At 31.9% G+C, this 26,565-nt stretch overlaps 3 protein-coding genes across 9 annotated transcripts; all 3 read left to right on the top strand.

Annotated features, from left to right (window-relative positions):
* The first annotated feature begins 1,941 nt into the window (after positions 1-1,941).
* On the top strand, positions 1,942-11,922 carry LOC114185310 (LRR receptor-like serine/threonine-protein kinase IOS1). 5 transcript variants are annotated; one of them, XM_085673720.1, is made up of 14 exons: positions 1,945-2,031; positions 3,205-3,356; positions 4,353-4,890; positions 4,973-5,451; positions 5,556-5,691; positions 5,774-5,845; positions 6,015-6,086; positions 6,342-6,422; positions 7,233-7,387; positions 7,500-7,747; positions 7,838-7,964; positions 8,147-8,215; positions 11,096-11,285; positions 11,416-11,922. In XM_085673720.1, exons 2-14 carry the CDS (start codon positions 3,293-3,295, stop codon positions 11,825-11,827), a joined length of 2,643 nt encoding a protein of 880 aa, XP_085529846.1. In that variant the 5' UTR covers positions 1,945-2,031; positions 3,205-3,292; the 3' UTR covers positions 11,828-11,922. The 5 variants fall into 5 exon arrangements, with proteins under 5 accessions (XP_085529842.1, XP_085529846.1, XP_085529844.1 ...); XM_085673718.1 differs by lacking the exons at positions 11,096-11,285; positions 11,416-11,922 and adding exons at positions 8,305-8,494; positions 8,618-9,133 and having other exon boundaries at positions 4,437-4,890; XM_085673716.1 differs by lacking the exons at positions 3,205-3,356; positions 11,096-11,285; positions 11,416-11,922 and adding exons at positions 8,305-8,494; positions 8,618-9,133 and having other exon boundaries at positions 1,942-2,031.
* Positions 11,923-14,526: 2,604 nt separating this feature from the next.
* Positions 14,527-20,984, top strand: LOC114185770 (putative leucine-rich repeat receptor-like protein kinase At2g19210). 3 transcript variants are annotated; one of them, XM_085672883.1, is made up of 14 exons: positions 14,527-14,772; positions 16,223-16,274; positions 16,354-16,536; positions 16,650-17,184; positions 17,261-17,739; positions 17,837-17,975; positions 18,066-18,137; positions 18,256-18,327; positions 18,421-18,501; positions 18,861-19,024; positions 19,120-19,349; positions 19,435-19,561; positions 19,707-20,055; positions 20,154-20,984. In XM_085672883.1, exons 3-14 carry the CDS (start codon positions 16,443-16,445, stop codon positions 20,563-20,565), a joined length of 2,754 nt encoding a protein of 917 aa, XP_085529009.1. In that variant the 5' UTR covers positions 14,527-14,772; positions 16,223-16,274; positions 16,354-16,442; the 3' UTR covers positions 20,566-20,984. The 3 variants fall into 3 exon arrangements, with proteins under 3 accessions (XP_085529009.1, XP_027929476.2, XP_027929477.2); XM_028073676.2 differs by having other exon boundaries at positions 14,530-14,772; positions 16,223-16,536; positions 19,707-19,775; positions 19,866-20,055; XM_028073675.2 differs by having other exon boundaries at positions 16,223-16,536.
* A 1,049-nt stretch (positions 20,985-22,033) lies between these two features.
* LOC114184790 (LRR receptor-like serine/threonine-protein kinase IOS1) lies at positions 22,034-26,311 on the top strand. The gene is made up of 13 exons (XM_028072098.2): positions 22,034-22,171; positions 22,279-22,819; positions 22,902-23,374; positions 23,490-23,628; positions 23,739-23,810; positions 23,972-24,043; positions 24,125-24,193; positions 24,414-24,580; positions 24,687-24,934; positions 25,023-25,149; positions 25,330-25,398; positions 25,468-25,657; positions 25,753-26,311. The coding sequence occupies exons 1-13, from the start codon at positions 22,099-22,101 to the stop codon at positions 26,159-26,161; spliced, it is 2,649 nt and encodes an 882-aa protein (XP_027927899.2). The 5' UTR covers positions 22,034-22,098; the 3' UTR covers positions 26,162-26,311.
* Positions 26,312-26,565: the final 254 nt, after the last annotated feature.

The raw sequence follows: 26,565 nt of genomic DNA, 5'->3' as shown, positions 1-26,565 counted from the left end.
TACATGTTTCACAAAGAAAATATGCCTTAAACGTCTTGTTTGAGAGTGACCTTCTTGCCTCAAAAGCTTATGCTATCCTATTACCAAAGACACTTAAAAGTACGTTTGAATATGGAACTCATCTTATCACTCCATATCAAAGACCGATAGGATGTCTTCTCTACCTTACGAACCCCGTATCAAGCTCCTATAGAAGAACACCTCACACACTACAAGACTAATAATTGGTAGGTAAATAATTAATTATTTTTATATCTGTATGTAAAATTGGTAGATAAATATTTTTGACTTATTTACGAGAAAATCCGTATATAAATCAATATTTTATAACTGTATGTAAAATTCGTAGATAATGACAAATTTATCCACGGATTCAAATCCGTATATAATTATTGGTAGATAAATTACAGTTTTCTTGTAATGAAAGTTGTCAACCGTGTGCTTCATTACATTAAGGATGCACCATGGACATGGTCTCTTCTTTCCCAGCAACTCAAGTCTACAAATAAAGGGTTTCTTTTTCCGAAGTCAAACATCTCTCCTTAAACGGAAAGTATTTTTCAGAAATTTTAATGATGTGTGAGAAGAAATTTAATGAGGTAGAGAAAGAATTGTCTAAGCTAGAATTAAAGTAAAATAATTTATTCCCAACAAAAAGGATCTATATCATATTATTTAAAAAGGTGTAAATTCATAAAAATTGAAGGAAACATTGTATCAAAGCAATAGTATTACGACAATAATATTTAGGACGTCGAATAATATCCTCTAAACCAATAGATACCGTTGATACAACGGTATCCTTTTTAAAATTTTCCTTTTATAAACTATTTATTTTAAATTACAAATAATTCCTTTTTAATAAAACTACTATGTTCAAAAATTCAAAATTATTAACCAGCCGTGTAATTAGGTGCCAACTTTTTTACAAGTATTAATTTAAAAAAAAAATACAGAAAAGTGAAATATTTTTTTGAAAAAAAAAACTAAAATTAGTTTATATTCAAATTAAAAATAAATTTTGAGAAGTAATATAATTTTTAACAAATTATAGTTTATCAATTAATAAATTTTAGTTTAAAAAAATGTAATTTTTCTTTATCATTTACAATATTTATGAAACTAATTTGTATAAACTAGTAACAAATTTCACCTCAGCTTCTGAACGTACAATCACTAGATGAATATTGACATTACTTGTAAAATCGGATATAACATTTTCAATGTAGTTCTCCTTTCGTTGACTGGCACAAAATATCGATGGAATCCCTGTGTTAAATGGTTATCATTTTATAAAATTAAATAATTAGTGGATTTTATACAATAATTTTCAAATTAAAATAATATTTCTAAATTAAATTTTATATATATATATATATATATATATATATATATATATATAAGGTTATTAAAATTTATTCTGTTCTTATTACATGTGTGCTATACATGACCATCACTTATGTGTAAATAAAGGATATACAAACATTATGTCAGACCAATAATACTAATATCTCTTCTCATTATCCGAAAAAAATAAAAAATAAAAAAACTGTAGATTCAGAACCATTGAGAAACCGATATTATCCAAAAAAAATATATTTTAATTTATCTTTTTTGACCTATTTTTAACTCAGTATTATAATCACCATTAGATCATCTATTTAGATTATTTTTAGTGATGTGATATGATGATTTAATAGCGATCGAAATAATGAATTAAAAATGAATCAAAAAAGTGGATTAAAGTATCATTGTCCATTATCCAATCCATTAATTGACGTGAGTGGTACAACAGAAGCTAAAGCACAATTTCGCGGAGTCAACGGTCATTGTGTTTTGTCTCTTTGCAATTATTATTTCTTCTGACTTAGTCAGTCCATAATAGTCAACCTCTGCTTCTTAGTATAAGGAACCAATTGTTAAGTAATATTATTAATTATGCTAAATATATAGGTTAGTTTTGATGGATGGTAAGTAAGTGCAGTATCCTTAGAACACCAGAAATTCAGATCACATCACTGTACTGCATAGGTATTATCATATTTCCTCTTTCTCTCTTCCTTCTTCTTCATTTCCTCTTTGTTGTTGGCCAAATCTTCATCTCTACATTTTTTTCATGCTGATCTTCATTCTTTAACTGTAATAAAAACACATAAAGATTTAACAGCTATAGGCTTTCCACCCACATATTTTCTCAAGCACTGTTTTGGATAGGGGTGATTTACTGTTTAAGATGATTTATGGGTATGGTGTATGTTCTATTTACTTAATATGAAATTATTGTCAAAAAAGTTTGCAAAGAACCCTTTAACAGTAACATAAAAAAACTATTTGTAGAAGTACAGGATACCTATTTGTAAAAGTAGCAGTACCTAATTAATTACCTATGATCTCAGTCTCCTATTTCACTTTCTGCTTCTTTGTTTAAACAGTGGGTTTATGACTCTAAACCTGCATGCATGTATATTATTCATCCCTCTTTCTTTCATTAATTTTCTTTTACAATATCTTATTTTCATGGTCTAGGAATAATATTCAGATTAATAGGTGCTTTAAACTGGAGAACTTAAATTAAAAATCTCTTTTATATGATTAGTGCATGACAATTAACTTTAGTATAAAATGTAATTATAAAAATAACTTTATGTTGAGTTTGATAATTATTTTAACTAAACATAAACTTTAAAATATGTTATATATATATATATATATATATATATATATTATTACGAATGAATCTATTTTACTAAAATAGGTAAGTATAATTTGTTTTGATTTAGTGCAAAAGAAGTACAAAAAAAAAATATTAACAATTAATGTAAATGATTTAACTCAAATGTGTTAGAAAAAGTCTTTTATAAAAAAAATGATTTTTTTTAATATTAATTAGGATAGTATTAAAATTTTAGGTGTTTATTCAAATGACAATAAAATTTAAGATCAATTACAGCAAAATTAAAATTCAAAGTGTTTATTATTGGTCTCTTTTAGGAAGTTGATTCTGTTGGTGCTGCTATTATTTGTCTGCATATACCAGACTATGTATGCTCAATCATGGCGCAGTTTTTGTGCTACTATTCAGCCTTTTATTCTAATTGTTTTTTTTTTTATAAATAATTTACGTTTTTGTCATTAAAAAATTTAATCCATTTTATTTCAATTTACACCTTGAATTCAGTAGTACTACTATTATTTTTTATGCAGATTTAAACACGGAAAGAGAAATTCAAGCTAAAAAGTGTTTGTAATTATCTCCACGTTGAACGTTGACTACATAAAGTCAACATATTAAATGTGGATGAGTTTCTACGTTGCTTCTTTAGCTGTCCTACTTGTTCAAGCTCATGCTCAACCAGGTTCGTTAAACAAACCATTTGTTTTGTCAAACAACTTCACTATATCATTATTTACTTTAATATAAGACTCGAATCTAATCATGTATTTTATTTTTTTATTTTTAACAAATGTAAAACTTAAACTTATACCGATTCCTAACAATATCATAACACATTCTTAAATACTACAACGAATTACACTTAAATCATTATTCAAAATTATATAAATCATCAATGTATCTCGATGACTTTAAATAATTGTCATTTTCGAAACATTAGTATTAAATCTGTTTGACAAAAAATTAATAGTTGAAACATCGTAAACATATCGGAAGTCATGTTTTTCTCTTTCTCTTTTCTATTGATTGATTAAAATAACCAATTTTTCTTTCGTTTTCATCTTTTTCTTTCATCTCATGCTTATGTTGAAACTGGAGTCTAAAAAATTATTAAATGGAACACTATCGCGGTCCTGTGGATATTGGTTATGATTATCTTCTACATGATACATAATTGTTATATTTTAGAAAGATAAATGGGTGATTGATGTGAATAAATTAATTGAAGAATAAAATAAAAATTTAATTAATTGTGTTTTTAATTGATGAGAGGTTTCTTGTTTAATTATTAAAAACTGATTTAGTTTCTAAATATATAAAAAACACTCAATTCTATCATGTTGTTAAGTCTCATAAAACTGTTTTATCATTAAAATATAATTTTAATAACTAATTTGATACTAATTCAAAAACTATTTTACCATGAAACTAGAATATAATTTGTGTTTTTTTTTTTGTCATAAGTCTCAATAAATTGTTTTTAATATCTCTCATATTCTTGAACTAGAACTACTCGTTTACCAAAAGATTATAAATAAGGGTAGGATATATTGCATTGCAGGCAGCAATATGACAGAGAAAGAGAGCACAACTGCATTGAACTGTCAAGCAGTAATATTTAATTGTCTATAAAATTTGTAGCAACTTTAACAGTAATAAATGCAATTTTATGTTTTAGGATTCATCAGTATAGATTGCGGAGCTAAAGCAGGTGTGAACTATAATGATTCATTATTTGGCATAAATTACGTTTCGGATGCAGAGTTCATAAATACTGGTATGAGAGGGATAATAGCAACCGAAGTGATCAGAAGATACAGTAATCAACGACAACTGCGGAGGCTCCGAAGCTTCCCGGAAGGAAAAAGGAACTGCTACAAAATAAGCGTCACAAGAGACTACAAGTATCTCATCCGCACTACTTTTGTGTATGGAAATTATGATGGCCTAAATAGGTCACCACAGTTTGATCTTCTTCTGGGACATAACTTGTGGGTTACAGTGACTATATACAACGCATCCATTGAGCAATCCAATGAGATCATACATGTACCTTCACTGGATTATGTACAAATCTGTCTGGTTGACACAGGCAATGGCACACCATTTATAACAGCCATAGGATTGAGGCCTTTGAATAATCATACGTATGTCACTCAATATGGATCACTGGAACTTTACCAGCGCTGCGATTTGGGTTCAAACACAGTCAACAGGTGAAATCATAGTTAAGGATTAAATGTGTTGCCTTATAAGATTGATTGATTGATTATTGGATTTATTCTGATTTTCTCACAGGTACCCGGTTGATGTTTTTGATCGTTACTGGCTCACCACCTGTAACTGGGGCGAAAATTGGAAACAACTAAGTGCCTCCATTCCTGATAATGGTTCTTTAGCGCAGAACTATTATCAACCGGGAGCTACTATCATGAGCACCGCAGTTACACCAGAAAATGATAGTGCTCCCTTGGTAATAAGGTGGGAGCCAGAACATGGAACTGACCAATTCTATGTCTACATGTACTTCATGGAACTGTTCCCCACGAATCCGACAAGACAATTCAACATCATGAGCAACGCTGAACCATGGTTTTCAGATTTATCTCCAAAGTACAATGAAATGATTACTGTATATTCGATGTCAGCCATCAGCGGGAAAGTAATTAATTTTTCACTGGAGAGGACAAAAAATTCTACCCTGCCTCCCATCATCAGTGTCATTGAAATTTACAGAGTAATAGACTTACAGAAACCAGAGACATTCCAAGGAGATGGTAAGCCATGAAAATATCGTATCTTAAATCCATTTCTTTGTATACGTTGTTGTACGTGATCTTAACCACCTTTTACAATTTTTTTGTTATCATTTCAAACGTAGTTGATGCGATTACAAGTATTAAGTCATTTTATGGAGTGAAAAGAGATTGGGAAGGTGATCCATGCGCCCCTGCAGCCTACTTATGGGATGGTCTCAACTGTACTTACGACAATGAATCCCCAAGAATCACGACCCTGTAAGTTATGCTTGCCAAATTATTATTATAGCTCTATAAAACTAAGATGATTTCGTATATAACTGTTCATCGAGCAAAACAGGAATTTATCTTCAAGTGGATTGTCAGGAAAGATACACCCTTCTATCTCAAACCTCACCATGTTGGAGAACCTGTGAGTTTTTTCTTCTTCTTTATTTCACCCGACACAAAAATCTCGTTTTAAATCTTTCCGTTGTTTCCGTATGTCCTTATTATTTGTGAAGAATTGACACATCTTTTGCCACAAAAATGAATCAAGATTTAAACATACTTGAAAAGGCTAAATTATTTTTGTTTTGTAGGGATTTATCTAACAATAACTTAAATGGTGAAGTTCCTGATTTTCTGTCTGAGTTACAATACTTGAAGATCTTGTAAGTTACTTATTTAAGCACGAAATTCTTAATAATTTAAAATGAGTTGGAATTCTTAAAAATAGAAGTAAATAAAATAAATAATATAAATATAAATATAAAGACTCAAAAATTTATGATACACTAATATTTAATATAGATTGATGTTAAATTTCTTCCATGTAATCCTCAAAGAACCTAAACAAAAACTACTAGTCATTAAGTGTGTTGGGAAAAAGAAAAGGATTATTTATTTATTTTCCCGTGATTTGGCAGAAACTTGGAGAAGAATAACCTCTTTGGTTCAATTCCATTGGCACTTGTTGAAAAATCTAAGGAAGGTTCTCTCACCCTTAGGTACATGAATCTTTCTAAAAATACTCAAATTCATATTGTGGTTGCTTATAGTAATGACGATTATTAATTGATTATATTTTAGACAGCATTAAATGACGTGTTTGAAAGAGTGACTATGCCGAGTTATTTGTATTTAACTTATCTAATGATACAGGTCTTTGTTTAAGTAGTCAAGAGAACATATAGAAAAAAATAATCTATAATTTGTTTTTAACTTGTTTTTAAGAATATATAGATGATAACTCTGAAATATTCCACAGCTTGTTTAAAATGTGTTTAACGGTCATTCTTCTATCATAGAAAAACTTTTATGTTTTTATTTAAATTTGACATTAGAAACTTAATTAATTCTAATTATATTACATTCATCGGCGAATCTTAATGAAAATTGAGAAATGCCTTGATATATATAATTTATTTGAGACTTCTAATTATATAATTTATCTATTTTTAAATTTTAGTACATTTTATATATTTGGTAAAAAACAAAATTTGTATCAATGCAAAAATTGAGACTTCCAAAATATTTGTGCAAAATCCTTCATTGATTACATAATTTAAGAAAATTGAACTACTAAAGATAAATAATACAATGAACTCAATAATCTGTTGAAAGTCTTAAATAAAATAAACTTTTTAAACTCGCTCATTGATGAAACCAAAAACTTATATATGGATCAAATCCAACCTTTAAAAAAACACCTGGATTAAACAACCTTTTATCAGAGGCAGACTTGACATGAGTAATTTTCACTCAACTTGCAAGGTTGCTTAAACATTGAACATAAATCTTCTGTGATTTCCATGCAGTTTGGGTCAAAATCCATATGTCTGTGAACATGGTCAATGCATCGAGAAGAGAAAGAACATTGTTATGCCTTTAGTAGCATCAATATGCGGGGTTTTGATCCTTCTGGTGGCTGTGGCAGCTATATTGTGGATCCTTAAGAAGAGAAAATCGAAAGGTGGGCTACAATGATAAAAGTTTGGTATTTTTTTTTTTGTTTTTGAAAATTTGCCAAACAAATTCAATCTTAAATGCTAGTTTCCAAACTATTTTACAATAATATCTAACAGCTTGGATGGTAGAAAAGGATCAAAATGAGATCTCTCCACTGTACACAGAACAAGATGATTCTTTACAGCAGTTTAAAAAACAAATATTTTCATACTCTGACGTCAGTAAATTTACCAACAATTTCGGGACAATTGTTGGTAAAGGAGGCTTTGGAACAGTTTTTCTGGGCTATATTTTTGACACTCCAATTGCTGTCAAAATGCTTTCCCCTTCATCATGTCGTGGTTATGAACAATTTCAAGCAGAGGTATGTTATTAATCGCTTTGTACTTTGCACTTGGTTTTTGAGCTAAGTAGTAAGTATATGGCTAAACATGGTTGTGGTTTTGACTTTCAGGTTAAACTTCTAATGAGAGTTCATCATAAAAATCTGACTTCCCTTATTGGTTATTGTAATGAAGGAACCAATAAGAGTCTCATATATGAGTACATGGCTAATGGGAACTTAGAGGAACATCTCTCTGGTTAGTTCCAAATAAAATGAGATTCTTGTTAAAAATCTTGCAAATCAATTTTCTTGTTAGTTTTGTATTCCAAAATTCTGGATATGGAAATTTTCATATTGCCCAACTGTACGAGTCGTATGACTGAGTTCTAGTAAACAAAAATTAACACGTATAGCAAGCTACTGAACTTGTTCTTGCAGGTAAGCACAGTAAATCAAAATTCTTGAGCTGGGAAGACAGACTTCGTATAGCAGTGGACGCAGCCTTAGGTAAGGAAGTAAACTTCAAATTCTGCTTTTGACAGTTTTGTTAACTTCCCTTTTACTCTCGTAGTGTGTTTTCCATAAATCTATCATAGGATTAGAGTATCTGCAAAATGGTTGCAAGCCCCCTATCATACACAGGGATGTAAAATCATCAAACATCTTGTTGAATGAACATTTCCAAGCGAAATTATCTGATTTTGGTCTATCCAAAATTCTCCCAGCTGATGGGATATCACATGTGTCAACTGTTATCGCTGGTACTCCTGGTTATCTGGACCCTGAGTAAGTACTCGAGTTACTGTGTCCATCCATTAATTTCTAGGAAAATATGAGATTTTGAGATATCCCCACATACACCGGCAGAAAATAAATTGGGTTAATTTCATGATTTGTGTTGCATTGCAGCTATTGCACATCCAATAGATTAACAGAGAAAAGTGATGTTTATAGCTTCGGAGTGGTTCTTTTGGAAATAATCACAGGTCAGAAAGTAATAGCAAGGAATGAAGAAAGGGGTCACATAAAGGAGTGGGTTAGATCCCTGGTTGCATTAGGGGATATCATGGCCATTGTTGACTCAAGGTTTGAAGGAGATTTTGACATTAACTCAGCCTGGAAAGCCGTGGAAATAGCAATGGCTTGTGTCTCTCTGAGTCCCAAAGAAAGGCCAATAATCAGTGTGATAGTGTTTGAACTTAAGGAGATTTTAGCAACCGAATTAGCTCGAATAAAACATAACAGTTGTGCAAATTCCATGTAAATCTGAACACCAACTCATTCCTCATGCCAGGTAAAATACCTTGTTGAGGTGTGTTCGATGATGGAAAAGAGTTAGTGATATGAATGAGCCAACGCTCACAAGAACTTTTACTCTCTTCCTACCTTGTCGCAGAGATATTTGTATAAATGCTTCTTCATTCACTCCCTTGTTTTGAATCTATGTTTTTTAGTACCTAATAATGGATTTGAAAAAAACCAGTGTCATTATTATTTTCCTTTTTTCTTAGATAGTTTGATAAAATAAGTTATCTTTCATACTTCAAAAACTGCTGTATTTGTTTATTTTTCTTTATATTAGATTTTGATCTTTTTACCAAGCAAAAATTTCAAATTTACAAACCTACCTCGTGACTGCTTTGGTAAGATAATGCTGTGTAAAGAATTCAGGCAACTCTAAACAAGAATGTCTAAGCCTAATTATGAAGTCGAACTCGTGGTAGTTTTGTTACCGAAAATTATACTATGATTCTCATTCTTTATTCTCTTACATGACTTAATGTAGGTCATTGATTCTTTCAAAAAAAATAATGATACATTAATCAATTATTCATATTAATCCATATCAAAAAATAAAAGATAAAAGTAAAAAACAAAAGTCATAATATGATCGCCTTTTGTCACCCTCTCATGAATTCAACATGCCATAAAAAGGGATTGGTAACTTCTTTGTAAATGTAGTCGCCACGACTCTCCACTTAGTTTGCATTGAATCATGTTGTTTAATTGCAAAAGTATGTCATAATTTAATATCAAACACAAAAGTGAGTATGTATAATTTGCCCACAGATTCATTTTAAGAAGATAATATTTTATTTATTATAATTAATTATTATACTATCAATAGCAAAGCAAATCCTAAAATTAGATCTTTAATCTATATAAGGGTGGCAGTCAAAGCATAATTTAACTTCAAATTTATTAATTTAAATAAAAATTTATATAAATGAGTGAGCAATATATTTAATTTCGATCACAGATAAAAGAATAGTGCTTCTACATACAATTTTACCTTTTTTTATCTTTTGATGAAGTCTTGCAGTTGTATAACCAACGTAACGTGGCACGAGAAATTATATATAAAATGATTAGTGAAGTTCTGTTTATAATTACGATTTAGTAAATTCATAACTTTACTTGATAAGAAAAGAAATTAAATTAAGTCGTAACTACTTCTTTATCAAAATTTAAAAAAAAAATAAAATCATGATTGATATTATGAATTTTTGAAGCAGTGTTTTTAAATATGACTTATTTCAATTTACGTAATTTAAAAAAAATTAAAGTTTTAAAATAATTTTCATTGTAAATTTTAATTTAAATAAACGAGTTGACAATTGATCCATCGGTTTCTACTAGGTCTCCGCGTTCTGGACATCTATCACTCTCTCCCACCGAAGAAAAAATCATGGGAAAGTGTGAAAACAAATATGCTGTTGTTTCAAATCTAGTACTTCCCTTTCTTTCGTATTTCAAACACGCGCTAAGAATAATATATAAGAACCAGAATTTGAATTCGCGCAATGGAAAAGGACGCAGTGGTTTACATGAACCGGCGTGAACCGTGGAACCCAAACTATAAACTATAACATGCAACCGCAACCGCAACCACAACCATGGAGTCAATAGTCATCGTCGTTTTCTGTTGTTTCAATGTTTCTGACCTTGTCACTTCATAATAGTCAACCCTGTGTTACACTGTATTATGCTAAATATATAGCTTTAATGGATTCTAAGTGTAGTAGCCTTGGAACACAAGAAATTCAAATCACATCACTGCACTGCATAGGTACCGTATTTCTTCTTTCTCTCTTCCTTTTTCTTCATACATGCAAGTTTATTGTTGGCCAAATCTTCGTCTCTACATTTTTTTTTCATGCTCTAGTCATAATCCCTCACTCTTTTAACTGTAAAATAAAAACATATATATAAAACTTTAATAATAGTTCTAGACTTTCCACTCACATTTGAGATACGGAAGGACAGACTTCGTGTAGCAGTGGATGCAGCCTTAGGTTAGAAAGTAAAATTCAGATTGTGATTTTTTGTTAATTCCCTTTTACCTTCTTAACACGTTTGCCGCCGAAATTATAAATGTAATATCAGGATTGGAATATCTGCAAAATGGTTGCAAGCCTCCTATAATCCACAGAGATGTAAAATCTACGAATATCTTGTTGGATGAACATTTCCAAGCAAAGTTATCTGATTTCGGTCTATCCAACGTTGTCCCGGATGATGGGAGATCTCATGTGTCAACTGTTATTGCTGGTACTCTTGGTTATCTGGACCCTCAGTAAGTACTTAATTATTGCCCTTTCCATCATTTTCTAGGAAAATATAGTGAAATTGTGTACCTGAATATTTGAGTTATCATCACAAAATCCGCAGAGTAAATAATTTGTGTTTCATGACTTGTCTTGCAGCTACCACTCTTCCAATAGATTAACGCAGAAAAGTGATGTTTATAGCTTTGGAGTTGTTCTTTTGGAAATAATCACGAATCAAGCAGTAATGGCAGGGAATGAAGAAACGGGTCACATAAGTGAACGAGTTAACTCCATGATATCAAGAGGGGATATCAGGGCCATAGTTGATCCAAGCTTAGAAGGAAATTTTGACATAAACTCAGCATGGAAAGCCGTAGAAATAGCAATGGCTTGTGTTTCTCCAAATCCTAATGAAAGGCCAACGATGAGTGTGGTAGTGATTGAACTACAGGAGGCTTTAGCGACGGAATTAGGTAGAACAAACCATGCTAGTGGTGCTGATTCCATGTATTCAGTTGCATCGCTCAGTGTGGAGGTAGACACAGAATTCATGCCCTTGGCCAGGTGAAAGTTTACTAAAATAACAATAGAAAACGTTGTAAGAAGGGAAAGTGATGTTGTACAAGAAGTTGGTTATTTATGTGCTTTACTTTGATCACTTTTCTCAATCTGTGTTGTTTCGGAATGGTGATATTAGTAATGCAGAATGCGTCAGTATACAAATAAAAAATGAGAATTAAAAAGCATTATTATTACCAATTTTTGTTGGATTAAATTTATTGAACAATCTATCTTTGTTTTACCCTCTTATATGCAAAGTGAACCCACAAGAACGAAGAAATGAACCCAATGTAAATGAAGAAATGGTCACAAAAATAAATTGGTCAGTTTGTCAGATGTTAAGGGAACTTTGAGAAAACATCAATTCTAGCCTTTTTATTATTTTATTGCTTTGATAAATTTTATATTGAAGTTTATCTTTAAAAAAGAAAAATAGTTTTTGTTTGTTTAAATTCATGAAAAGTAATGAGAAAATATTAAGACACAGAGTTATATAGCTTTTGATATCTGCGGAAATATGTTGTGTAAGATAGTAATAACAAATTAAAATTAAGTAGTTATTATAATTTACATTAAATCTTATTATTTTTTATTTATTTTTCTCATTGATTAGATTGCTGATTTGGAATTTCTTATTAATGTAATTTTACTTAGAGATAACGGATGATTGAATGTGTATCCTCTTCATTCGATGTTTAATATTTTATTTGCTAGAGACATGTATAAAAAATAATAAAATTAATTATTATTTTTAATAACGTAGTTTCAGGTATCCATTATAGATTACACATAATTTACCTTAATATTAGTACTGACTGTCACTAAAATATACTTTGATTCACATATTTATTACCAAATAAGATAGAGATAAAGATGCAATTCTTTACCTTGTATTTATGATATTTTTAAATGTATAATTTCTTTGAAATTATTATAAATCTACAAAATCATTTCGAATCTTATAATTTCATATTTCATTAATATTTTAAAATCCACTTCACAAAATCTTAATCATAAAAAATGTTTAAATTTCGTTTTTATCTGCAGTATACTAATTCAATATGTATGTTTGACCGTGTAATGCAAGTTGAGGTTCTTTCACGATTAGAGAACCATTCTTCTTCACTCTGTTCTAAGGTTTTTGTTCGTCTCTTTTGACTTTCAAAAAAATATCTCTGAAATTCTATTTTTTATTTTTCTTTGGGATGTAACTATCTTACGAACATCCTAATATTTTTTTTTCTCTCTTTCCTTGCAAAATATGTTTTTGATGATGAAAATATTATAGATGCATGATAATTATAATAATAAAAAAAAGGTTAAAATACTCCGATGGTCCTCGTTTTGGTTCAAAAATCTCAAATTGGTCCTCGAATTTTAATTGATCTTAATTTCGTCCTCATTTTTGTAAATGTGTTTTAAATCAACCCAGTCGTTAACGGTGTCAAAATTATTAACGTTAACTTCATTTTAATTATCTGACGTGGCTTTATTCATTATATTGAGGACTGAAAAATTGGTACGTGGACCCTGATAATTAAAATAAGCACCGTCCTTGAAATCCTAAATTACTGAATTAGGGATTGAAATCGGGTGCTGAAGGATCGCGACTGCGAGGGCGACTCCCACTGCGTCAATGCCGTGAACGTCGACAAAAGTGAGATTCAGCGTCGTCGAAGGTGAGGTTGAACATTTCAGAGGTCGATTTTCGAGCTTTAGTGTCGTTGATCGTAGTCGTTCTTGAGTGTCACACCGTGAAGGTGAGTATGACTTCATCCTTTTCACCGCAATAGCAAACAGGTATTAAATCGAACCTCCTCACCGCACCTCCATGAGAAGAAACACTGGAATTTTTCATCTCCCAACCATTGCAAGTGCAGGACGAGCAAGAATGAGAGGGAGACATTACCAATCTTATCAAATCAGAATGCACGAGACAACTTCACCTCACCCTTTTCAAACCCTAAGTTTCAAATGTTATGAACATAAACTCTTTTTAAAAGAGAAACCAAGAATACATGTGCCAAAACAACTGAATGACACGTCAGAATACACAAAACAGTCACATCATCAGGAATAAACGCCGTTTGTCAACTGATAACGGAGAGGGTTGATTTAAAACACATTTACAAAAATGAGGACGAAATTGAGATCAATTAAAATTCGAAGACCAATTTGAGATTTTTGAATCAAAATGAAGACTATCGAAGTATTTTAACCTAAAAAAAATAATAACAATTTTGAGGATTCTTTCTATTTAGAATATCACCAAATATGAATTTTAACTTAAATATACTAAATTAATTTTAAATATCAAAGACAAATACATTTATGACACAAACCGACTCAAACAACAACATTTTAAAGATGATATTTATATATAATATTTGATTTTTTGAAGCACATGAAAACATATACGGTAGGTATTATAGTAAGAAAATCCCAACAATCATTAAGAAGAACTAAAATAATAAATTACAAACATGAAGATGGCGAAACCAACAATTAAAATTTAAAATGTTCTCCAATAAAGTTCAATAGTACTTTAAATTGTAAACTGTAAAATTGGAAATTAAAACGTGAATCATAAATAAGAAGCTTAATTTATAAAATATTAAACAAACCGAGAATGGTCCTATAATACATTGTTACACATCTCCTTCGTCAATATTTAGTTTTCCTTAGGTACCTTATAGCATTAACTTCTGCCATTAATTTCTGCTTCACATAGCAACTGTTAGAGATTATTGACGGAGTCGCCATAATAAATGAGGAAAAGATAAGGTCCCTGAGTGGTTGTGGATCACAAACATTAAACACCATATCTTTCTTTTTCAGGTTCATATGGAGAAAGAACCATAACATCAGCATCTGGAGTTGGAAAAGAAGCCACCAAGAAGAAGCTGAACCCGAATCCATCATGCTTCTCGACACAAGGAGGACCACACATCGGTAACTTAATTTTATACCTGTTATTGCTTAACTTTGTTCATTATATTTCTTAATTTAACTTTAATCCTATACTGCTGATGATGTTAAGATTTTAACTAATGTTTTTAGAATTATATGTTAAATAAAGTTGAATTATTTCAGTTCGTTAAAGATAAACATTTTTCCTATATTTATGTTCAAATTTGCCTTCTGGATCATTTGAAGTATTTATTTATTTATTCCGTAACTTAATTTTTTGTGTTAATTTGGTCTTTTATGTATTTTTACTACAAAATTTGGTCTCTTTCTCACTTCTTAAGCCCCTATAAGATAATAAATTGATGACTACAGGAAAATATATGTTTGATATTGACTTAAAGTCGACATTAACAAAAGTAAAAACCAGTACTAGTTACCTAAATAATGTCAGTTTAGGTCGGAAATGTGTATAACTATAAATAGAAAAAAATAATTGCGGCATATGAAGTGGATGCGTGTGGTCGGAGAAGATGATGAAAATAGTGTCGAAGAAAGAGATCTCTATGAGAAGATTTAAGAGTATGAATAAGAGAAATATTTTGAGAAGATTTATACAGAAAATGTAAGAAAAATTGTGAATAAGAATATTTCTCATCTTCAATTTTGCATAAATAAATTAAAAAAAAATTAATTTCTCTTTATTTTACTAAAATGCTTAGATTCATAATATATAAAGTAAGTTGATTTATTTAATATTAATTTAAATAAATATAAATACTAAAATTAAATAACATTAATATCAATTTGACCGATATTAACCTTATTTATTTTAATTAGTATTGGAATAACATAAATACTTTTATATTTTAAAAATAGTTAGCATTGGCTAAACAATGTTAATTCAACATTAATACAAATATTAATTTATTAAAAAAAATTATATATTTTAATTATTTTTAAATTAATTTTTTTGTTGCTTTAGAGTCTGATTATGCAAATTGTCTTCACGTCAAACGTTATTGACTCTATTAGGTTAAAATTAAACGGATTATAATGTTAAGATGACTCTGTCAGCTACGACTTAATTAATCGTATATTAATACCAATATTTATTTATTATAAAAAGTAAAAAATAATCTTATGTATTTTTTTAAATTTAAAAAAAAAAAGTCTTTTACATCACGATGAGGTTTAAGTTGTCTCACAATAATATTTAGAAGCTAATTTGATATTTTATTGTATTCTTATTTTATCAACTTTGTATCAACACGACAGAGATGGTATATTAGTCAAAAGGAAAATTGAAATCTTTTAGTACTAAAAAACGAAACAGAGGATCACTTTGGTGTCATAGAGATACCACAAAATAGTGAAGCTTTTAAAAGTCAAGAAACAAAACTGAAGTAAAAAGAAAATAATTGACAATAACATTATATTTTAGGCATGAAATTACTTTAATTGGTATGAATTTAGTAATATTTGTATTATGCAGGTGCATGCATCGGTAATGTCAGTTGAGGAGCAGTGACAAGAATTTCAAACTTGTAAGTAAGCAAATGGATGTGCTGGCAATTCTGCAAGGAAGAATGAACTCTAACACGATATTATACATTAAACATATAGAATGAGATCAAAAGAATTAAGGAGCTAAACAGTGTTTGCAATTACCTACGTTGCCAAAGCACATTTCATTTTCTAGTCAAAGTGGCAACATGGCATTCAAACATTTGGCGCCCTACGCAATGTCGATGAGTTTCTTCGTTATTTTTCTAGGTTGTCTACTTGTTCAAGCCCAGGATCAATCAGGTTTGATGAAGCAAAAACATGATCTGCATCAGTTAAATCATTTTTTGAGGTCTATGATCTTCATTACATAGTTAATTATCTGATTTTGCATGCATGTTTTTTTCATGTTTTAGGATTTATCAGCATAGATTGCGGAGCTCCAGCAGACACGGACTACACTGAGCCAAAAACAGGCATAAATTACACATCAGATGCCAATTTCATAGACACGGGTGAAAGTGGGACAATAATACCTGAAACCATCAACACTGTCTACCAACGACAGATGATGAATGTGAGAAGCTTCCCCAAAGGAAAAAGGAACTGCTACAAAATAAGCATCACAAGAGGTTCCACTTATCTCATCCGCACCAATTTTTTGTATGGAAATTATGATAAGCTGAATAAGGCACCAAAGTTTGATATTCATCTCGGGGTTAACCGCTGGTATACAGTGACTATAGACAATGCATCCACTCCTCAAGTCAATGAGATCATACATGTACCTTCACTGGATTATCTGCATATCTGTCTGGTTAACACTGGCCATGGCACACCCTTTATATCAGCTATAGAAATAAGGACTTTGAAAAATGCTACTTACGCCCCTGAATTTGGATCATTGGAATATTACAACCGGTGGGATTTAGGTTCAAAGGACAGCTACAGGTAAAGTCATACTTTGTTTGGATGAAATCTATAACACACTGAGTGATTCTATTGGATTTATTTGATTTCCTCGCAGGTACAATGTTGATGTTTATGACCGTTTCTGGTATAACTATGGCGACAACAAGGATTGGAAACAAATAAATGCTTCTATTGCTGCTGATTCTTTTGATCAGAATGATTACAGACCGCCAGGAATTGTCATGAGTACCGCAGTTACACCAGTAAATGCGAGTGCCCCATTGGTAATAAGCTGGGAGCCACAAAATCCAACTGAACAATACTATGTTTACATGCACTTCTTCGAGATCGAAGTGCTAGGGAAGAATCAGACAAGAGAATTCAACATCACCCAGAATGGAAGGCCATGGTATCAAAATTTGTCTCCGTTGCCCCAGAGTATCAACACTATATATAGCAGAGCAGGCATCAGTGGGGAAAAAATTGAATATTCACTTGAGAAAGCCAAGAGTTCAAGCCTTCCTCCCATCTTAAATGCCATTGAAATTTACAGAGTGATAAACTTCCAGCAGACAGATACACACCAAGGAGATGGTATGCTAAGAAAAAAATTTGATTTTTATATGACATCCATTTAGTAATCTAAACTATTTCTTACAATTTTTCAATTTGCATCTGAAAATCAAAAAAGTTGATGCGATTGCAAGCATCAAGTCAGTTTATGGAGTGAAAAGAGATTGGCAAGGTGATCCATGCGCCCCTGTAGCCTACTTGTGGGATGGTCTCAATTGTAGTTATCTAGGCAATAAGAACCCAAGAATCACAACTTTGTAAGTGGTGCTTCTCATATCAATATTACAGCTTCGTATATATAGATAACTCTTAAAATAACGTGTGGCTCTATTGGTTTTAAAAAACAGGAATTTATCTTCAAGTGAATTGTCCGGAACAATAGATCCTACGATTTCAAATCTCATCATGTTGGAGCAGTTGTGAGTTTCTCCATTTTACAGAGTTCAATAGATCTTGGTTCTTTCTGTTATGTTGCATGTTATGTTATGTTTTCTGATTTAACCATACTTAAGTAACAGATGATTATTTGTTTTCCAGGGATTTATCCAACAATAACTTATACGGCCAAGTTCCTGATTTTCTATCTAGATTACAACACTTGAAGATGATGTAAGTTACTTCTTTCTTTATTTACTAGAACAAGAGTGTGATCTCCTGATCGGAGAAAAAGAAAAGGATGATATAGCTCTCCTATTTTGGCAGAAACTTTGAGAACAACAACCTCACTGGTTCAATTCCCGAGGCACTAGTTAAAAAATCTAAGGAAGGTTTCCTGTCACTAAGGTGTGGATAAATTCTCATATTCAGAATCTGGTTATCAATCACTTTTATTCTTGTCCAATATACTTGTTATTTTGTTTTTACACCATTGGTTCAAGGGTCACAACGATTTTTGCCCCTCCCTACTCCTCTGTGTAGACCTTAATAACGACCATGACCAGTAACAAGAATTGAATTGGAGTTCTTCAAGTTAATTGTTTCACTTGTTTAGTATTGGTGTTGTTCGTGCTATTTCCTAGACAGTGGATGTACTCATCGAATAACAAACAAACTGAATTGAAGTATCACTAAAAGTATTGATGGTTTGTAAGATTTAGTGAGAATTAAAACATAAACCTTTCATGACTGAACATCCATTTTAGGGTGGGCCAAAATCCATATCTATGTGAATCCGGTCAATGCAACAAGAAGAGGAAGGAAAAGAAGAATATTGTTATTCCCTTATTATCAACCGTTTGTGGGGTTTTGATCCTTCTGATGACTGTGGCAGCTGTATTGTGGACTCTTGAAAGGAGAAAACCCAAAGGTGAGACTACTATAATTACACTCAAAATTTTAATTGAAAAATTGCCAAAGATATTCAATCTTGACCTATTAAAGTTTTCAAAAACTGTTGAACAGCTTCGACCGTAGATCAACGTGAGATCACAGAACAAGATGATTCATTACATCAACTCAAAAAACAGATATATTCATACTCTGATGTAGTTAGAATCACCAACGAATTCAGTACAATTGTTGGTAAAGGTGGGTTTGGAACAGTTTATCTGGGTTATATTGGTGACACTCCCGTGGCAGTGAAAATGCTGTCTCCATCTTCAGTTCATGGTTATCGACAGTTTCAAGCAGAAGTAGGTTATTTATAATTTTTCAACAGGTTTATGAGGTGAAGAATAACAATATACTGGTAAATTTGTCTGTGGCTTTGATTTCCAGGTTAAAATTCTAATGAGGGTTCATCATACAAATCTAACCTCCCTTGTTGGATACTGTAATGACGGAGATTATAAGGGTCTCATATATGAGTACATGGCTAACGGAGACTTAAAACAACATCTTTCTGGTTAGTTCCCCAATTAAACTAATTTCTTGTTAAAATTGTGCGCAGATCAATTTACAAAGTAGTTTTGGGTTCTGAAACGCTGGATATGAAAATTAGTCAATTAAAATGAACAAGTGTAGAAAGTTACAGAACTTGTTTTCTCCAGGTAAACACGGCAAATCAAAATTCTTGAGCTGGGAAGACAGGCTTCGTATAGCAGTGGATGCAGCTCTAGGTGAGGAAGTAAACTTGAAATCATGTGTTTTGTCAAATTGTGAACTCCCTTTTTCCCCTCTCAAAATGTTTACAATGAATCTAATATCAGGATTGGAGTATCTTCAAACTGGTTGCAAGCCTCCTATAATCCACAGAGACATAAAATCTACAAACATCTTGTTGGATGAAAAGTTCCAAGCAAAATTATCAGATTTTGGTCTATCCAAAATTATCCCAATTGATGGGGGAACTCATGTGTCAACTGTTGTTGCTGGTACTCCCGGTTATCTAGACCCTGAGTAAGTACTTCAATTATAGTGATTGTTTATATTTGAACTATGACCACAAACTCTGGCAGTGGCAGAAAATGAATTGGGTTACATGATTTGTGTTGCAGGTACTACATATCCAATAGATTAACTCAGAAAAGTGATGTTTATAGCTTTGGAGTTGTACTTTTGGAAATCATCACTTATCAGCCAGTAATAGCAATGAATGAAGAAAGGAGTCACATCACTGAACGGGTGAGATCACTGATCGAAAAAGGGGATATCAAGGCGATTGTTGACTCAAGGTTAGAAGGAGATTTTGACATTAATTCAGCTTGGAAAGTCGTAGAAATAGCAATGGCATGTGTTTCTTTTAATCCTAGTGAAAGGCCAATGGTGAGGATGATAGTGAGTGAACTAAGGGAGACTTTAGCAACAGAATTAGCTCGAACACAACTCATTGATGCCCATCTTACAACAGATTCTATTGAACCGATGGCCATGAATCTGGACACTGAATTCACTCCTCTGGCGAGGTAAATATAAGGGAAATCAAATAATGTGATACGAGGAAGTGATCTTAAGAACTTGGTCAAGAGGGTCTTTCATTTGCTGCTTCACCTGTTTTCATTTCCATGGATGATGATTTCTGTTTCTACCCTATAACGTAATTCCATCATTCTTCTTAAGGACAATGATACTATGACTCCCATTTTTTTACTTTCATCTTTTATTCTTTAACGTGGCTTAGTGTGAGTCATTGGTTAATGTACCATTATCTTCTCCTTCAAAAGAATCAATAGTTCACACTAAGCCACGTCATGGAATAAAAGATGGGAGTCAAAAAAATGAGAGTGAAAGTATAATTTTCCTTTTCTTATTCTTCAATGTCTATTCAACTCGAGGATAAATGAATTTTAGTTGAGATTTTTAATGTAATTTTTTTTTTCTTTTATATTTCTCCAATTGTACTTTAATTACATACAATTTCTAAAACTGAATCACATTTTTTTAAACAATTTTGTATTCTTTTTTTACAGCAGAAATCACTGATAAGAATTTCTAAGCAGCCTAACGTTGTATGTATATATTCCGAATTTGTTGTAAATGTGATAGCTCTAGTTCAATTATTATATATTTCATTCTTAGACAAAGAATACGATCTTAATGTTTTTTTTTTCTCTTTCAGATAACAACGTTGTGAAACCATTCTTAACGTTATTTCTTTTTGTTTTTCTTTCATATATGACAACGTCAGAAAATTGTAATGAGTTGTGAAACCAGAAAAATAATAACGAGCAAATTTTAGAAAAATAAAAAAGAAATAAACTTCAATTTTATAAGTGAATAGTTGATTGTGGTACAAAATGATTCTCTGGGATTAATATACAAAAGAGTAAATGTAAATCTACATCAAATAAATATTATCATTCATTTTCCCTAATTGAGTAATTCTAAAACCAATTTTCCCGAAAAATAAGGCTTATTATAAATCCAATCTAACTAGAGAGGACAAACATAAAATAAGATTTTAAAGTATCTAAAAAAAGTCTTAATTTTTGACAAAATAAAAGCTAATTATTATAATCCCATGACCTTTTCCACTGCACCGTAGTCTTAAGACTAGGAAATTAATTTTTTTCCACTTGTTAATTTTGTGTATTTATAGACATCATCCATTATTATTATATGAGATTGCTTCCAACCAAGAGTACCTTTATACAATATCAAGTTTATCAGTAAGAGCTTTCAAAATCCGATATCTAGATTTTCGGATTTCTTAGATAATTCCCTTGTACACATCACAGATATTAATTAGTATTATGAGATTGTTAATTATGTAGTTCTTTAACCTATCCGTAAAGCTGATGAAAAACCGTACGTACTTTAACAAGTCAACTATGTTACTGACATATACACTAATATTATTCCATTACAATATCAGTGAAGTCTAGTTAATAATTGTTTTCATTAAATATTGAACTCTAAGAATGATTCAACTATTCACAGTTAGCACTTTTGTATATATGCACCATATCTACTTCAAACCCAGAAAGCATAAGGTAGTGAAAAATGGGAATGTCATCGAGTTTCCTAGTTACTTTTGTAGGACTTCTCATTCTCATTCCAGCTAAGGGCCAACCAGGTTTGTTAACAAATTAAAACATGCATTTTCATCATCATCATTATTATTTTATAAAAGTTTTGCTGAAGTCTCAAGTGCCATGCATATTTTGCATGTTTATGCTTTAGGATTCATCAGCATAGATTGTGGAGCTCAAGCAGGTGTGAACTACACTGAGCCATCACTAGCCATAAATTACGTTTCGGATGCAGATTTCATAAATACCGGTGTGAGTGGAACAATAACATCTGAAGAGATCAGCAGACACAGTCAACGACAACTGTGGAGGCTACGAAGTTTCCCAGAAGGAAAAAGGAACTGCTACAAAATAAGCGTCACAAGAGGCTCTAAGTATCTCATACGCACTGTTTTTCTGTATGGAAATTATGATGGCCGAAATATATCACCACAGTTTGATCTTCTTCTGGGACCTAACCACTGGGATACAGTCACTATATACAATGCTTCCATTGGCCAATCCAAAGAGATCATACATGTACCTTCACTGGATTATGTACAAATCTGTCTGGTTAACACAGGAAATGGTACACCATTTATAACAGCCATAGAATTCAGGACTTTGAAAAATGATACATACGTCACTCAATTTGGATCACTGGAACTTTACAATCACCTGCGTTGCGATTTGGGTTCAGACAGAGGCCACAGGTGAAATCATACTTATGGATTAAATCTTTTTCAACATTAAAAGATTGATTGATTGTATTGTACTTTTCTGATTCTCTCACAGGTACTGGTCTGATGCTTATGATCGTTTCTGGTTTACCTGTAACTTCAACGAAGATTGGACACGGATAAATGCTTCGATTCCTGGTGATTCTTTTAGTGGGAAAGATGTTTACGAACCGGGAGCTACTATCATGAGCACCGCTGTTGCACCGGCAAATGATAGTGCTCCGTTGGTAATAAGCTGGCAGCCAAAAGATGAAACTGAGCTATTCTATGTGTACATGCACTTCACGGAGATTCAAGTGCTAACCACCAATCAGACAAGACAATTCAACATCAGGAGGAACGGTGATTTCTATTTTTCTCCACGCTACCATGTTGTCGATACCATATATACGACGTCAGCCATCAGTGGAAAAGTAATTAAGTATTCACTGGAGAGAACCGAAAATTCAACCCTGCCTCCCATCATTAGTGCCATTGAAATTTACAGAGTAATCGACTTACAGAAACCACAAACATTACAAGGAGATGGTAAGCCACCGAAACTACAATATTTTAAATCCATTCTTTTGTTTACGTTATTGTGCATGATCTTAACTACCTTTTACAACTTTTTACAATTTTTTTGTTATCATGTCAAACATAGTTGATGCGATTACTACCATCAAGTCAGTTTATGGAGTTAATAGAGATTGGCAAGGTGATCCATGCGCCCCTTTAGCCTATTTGTGGGATGCCCTCAATTGTTCTTATCACGAAAATGATTCTCCAAGAATCACAGCTTTGTAAGTCTTGATTATCAAATGTCATATAGTTATTATCTTTATTCATGGCAAAAATAATAAGACAGAGTGATGGAACGCTACTGTTCATAACTCTTGCTTACGCAAAACAGGAATTTATCTTCAAGTGGATTGTATGGAAAGATTGATCCTTCAATTTCAAATCTCACCATGCTGGAGAAATTGTGAGTTTATCTGTTTCACCTGATCAAATGAATCATGAGACCAGAAAATGAAAATCATATTTTATATCCTTTTATTCTTTCATACGTGCACTTATATGCTAAGAAATCTTACACTACATGTCTCAAGACATACTTAATAGAGAAAGTTATTTGGTTTCCAGGGATTTATCAAACAATAGCTTAAACGGTGAAATTCCTGATTTTCTGTCACAACTACGACACTTGAAGATCTTGTAAGTTCCTTCATCGGCTGTTCCTGTGGTCCTCTGTATCAAAATATAGAAATTTTACTGTATTTCCAATTTTTTTGGCAGAAACTTAGAGAAGAATAACCTCTCCGGAATAATTCCCTCGGCACTTCTTAGAGGTTCCCTCTCACTAAGGTATTCATCTTATTGGGAATTCCTAAGTTTGAAATATGTCTTTTAAATAAATCATCTTTACCCCACCATTTGTAGTCATTCATCACAACACAACTGCTATTTATTTCATCGGATCATGGATTACACCAAATTACACGAATTGAAGTATCTAAAGAAAATTCTCATGACTTGTACGACTTACTTGGAGTTGAAATATAAACCTACTGTGAATTTATCGCAGTGTGGACCAAAATCCATATCTATGTGAACCTGATCAATGCAATAAGAAGAAAAACAAGAAAAACAATAGCATTGTTACACCCTTGGTAGCATCTGTTGGCGGGGTTTTCATTCTTCTGGCCGTAGTGGCAGCTATATTTTGGACCGCTAAAAGAAGAAAAGCGAAAGGTGATTCTACAATCGTTAATATTCGTTATTTTTATCGATAATTTTCCAGACAAATTCAACCGTGTCCTGTTAGTTTTTTAAAAAACTGGTGTATGACATTCAACAGCTTTGACGGTAGAAAACGATCAGAGTGAGAAATCACTGCAATACACTGAACAAAATGATTCATCACTGCAATTCCAGAAACAAATATATTCGTACTCCGATATCATTAAAATCACCAACAATTTCACTACAATAGTTGGTAAAGGAGGATTTGGAACAGTTTATCTTGGCTATATCGCAGACACTCCAGTTGCAGTGAAAATGCTTTCCCCATCCTCTGTTCGTGGTTATCAACAATTTCAAGCAGAGGTAAAGCTTTGTAATCACATTACACTAAGTTCCTGAGCGCAGCAATTAGTATACTAAGTTAAAACATTGCTGACATTTTGATTTGCAGGTTAAACTTCTTATGAGAGTTCATCACAAAAATTTGACCTCCCTTGTTGGTTACTGTAACGAAGGAACCAATAAGGGTCTCGTATACGAGTACATGGCTAATGGAAATTTACAAGAACATCTCTCTGGTTTGCTCCTTAAAAAAGCTTATTTTCTTGTCTAAAGTCTGTGCAATAAATTTCCAAACTTTTTTGGTTTTCTGAAACCGTGGATATGGATATTTCCTTATTGGACAATTGTACTAGTCATATCACTAACCTTAGTGAACCAAAAATATGTAGAGAAAGTTATAGAACTTGATTATGCAGGTAAACGAAGCAAAAGAAATTTCTTCAGCTGGGAAAAGAGACTTCGTATAGCAGTGGATGCAGCTTCAGGTAAGAAAGCAGAATAATATTCTTTTCTTAATTCTTCATTCCTCTCTAAATATATAATTTTGGCCTCAGGATTGGAGTATCTGCAAAATGGTTGTAAACCACCAATATTCCACAGAGACGTAAAATCTACAAACATATTGTTGAATGAACAGCTCCAAGCAAAATTATCTGATTTTGGTCTATCCAAAATTATCCTAGCAGATGGGGGAACTCATGTATCAACTGTTATTGCTGGTACTCCTGGTTACCTAGATCCTGAGTGAGTCCTGTTCCTGTCCATTATTTTAAAATATAGTAATTCTATCTGAATGTTTATGTTCAAAAACTTCTGACGAGTTACATTCTGTCTTACAGATACTACCTAACCAATAGATTAACAGAAAAGAGCGACGTTTATAGCTTTGGTGTTGTGCTTTTAGAGATAATCACAAGTCAACCAGTGATAGCGAAGAATCAAGAAAGAACCCACATAAGTGAATGGGTTAGGTCCTTGATTGCGAAAGGTGATATCAATGCCATTGTTGACTCAAGGTTAGAAGGAGACTTGGACAGTAACTCAGTTTGGAAGGCTGTAGAAATAGCAATGGCATGTGTATCTCCAAATCCCAACAGAAGGCCAATCATAAGTGTGGTAGTGAATGAACTGAAGGAGTCTTTATCAATGGAAATAGCTCGAATTGAAGATAGAAGTACTCATACAAGTGATTCAATTACACATGTCACCATGAATCTGAATACAGAATCTCTTCCCCAGGCCAGGTAATCGGTTGCTCAAAGTGAGATGACTATAGTCATATTGTAACGTATCACTTGAGATTGTTTGAAGATGAACATTGGTAAGATTGGTTGGGGAGTGAAACGGAATTGCAAATAGAGAAAAATAAATAAAAAATTAGGAATGAATTTCAATGTATACCTATTTGACACTGGTGTTACTTTTGCTTATGTTCTAATTTCCATTAATGTAGTTTTAAAAGTTAGTTTTTTCAAGATTAAACATAGCCTTCAATCAAAAAATCTTAAGTTACCATCAAAGTAATGTACTAATGTAAAGGTAATCAATAAAGTATAGTCATAATAAGGTTTTCAAATGGTTTTCTAGTTTAATCAAATACGCAAGAGTTCATAGAACTATTCAAACATCTTTCTTTCATGCTGTAAATAAAA

This window comes from Vigna unguiculata, chromosome 5 (assembly GCF_037176805.1).
Source record: "Vigna unguiculata cultivar grain cowpea cultivar isolate G323 ecotype 2 chromosome 5, ASM3717680v1, whole genome shotgun sequence".
In the NCBI taxonomy this organism is placed as follows: Eukaryota; Viridiplantae; Streptophyta; class Magnoliopsida; order Fabales; family Fabaceae; genus Vigna; species Vigna unguiculata.
This window is presented reverse-complemented; position numbering and strand designations above follow the sequence as displayed.

What these genes read in the sequence shown, in the direction of transcription:
- LOC114185310 (XM_085673720.1), top strand. Translation starts at nt 3,293, where the DNA reads ATGTGGATGAGTTTCTACGTTGCTTCTTTAGCTGTCCTACTTGTTCAA. An exon ending in CTCACCATGTTGGAGAACCT is followed by an intron (nt 5,846 to 6,014) that starts GTGAGTTTTTTC and finishes TTTGTTTTGTAG; the next exon opens with GGATTTATCTAACAATAACT. An exon ending in ATGAACAATTTCAAGCAGAG is followed by an intron (nt 7,748 to 7,837) that starts GTATGTTATTAA and finishes TTTGACTTTCAG; the next exon opens with GTTAAACTTCTAATGAGAGT.
- LOC114185770 (XM_085672883.1), top strand. Translation starts at nt 16,443, where the DNA reads ATGGCATTCAAACATTTGGCGCCCTACGCAATGTCGATGAGTTTCTTC. An exon ending in GGTTCAAAGGACAGCTACAG is followed by an intron (nt 17,185 to 17,260) that starts GTAAAGTCATAC and finishes ATTTCCTCGCAG; the next exon opens with GTACAATGTTGATGTTTATG. An exon ending in CCCGGTTATCTAGACCCTGA is followed by an intron (nt 20,056 to 20,153) that starts GTAAGTACTTCA and finishes TTTGTGTTGCAG; the next exon opens with GTACTACATATCCAATAGAT.
- LOC114184790 (XM_028072098.2), top strand. Translation starts at nt 22,099, where the DNA reads ATGGGAATGTCATCGAGTTTCCTAGTTACTTTTGTAGGACTTCTCATT. An exon ending in ACAAACATTACAAGGAGATG is followed by an intron (nt 23,375 to 23,489) that starts GTAAGCCACCGA and finishes TGTCAAACATAG; the next exon opens with TTGATGCGATTACTACCATC. An exon ending in TAAAAGAAGAAAAGCGAAAG is followed by an intron (nt 24,581 to 24,686) that starts GTGATTCTACAA and finishes GACATTCAACAG; the next exon opens with CTTTGACGGTAGAAAACGAT.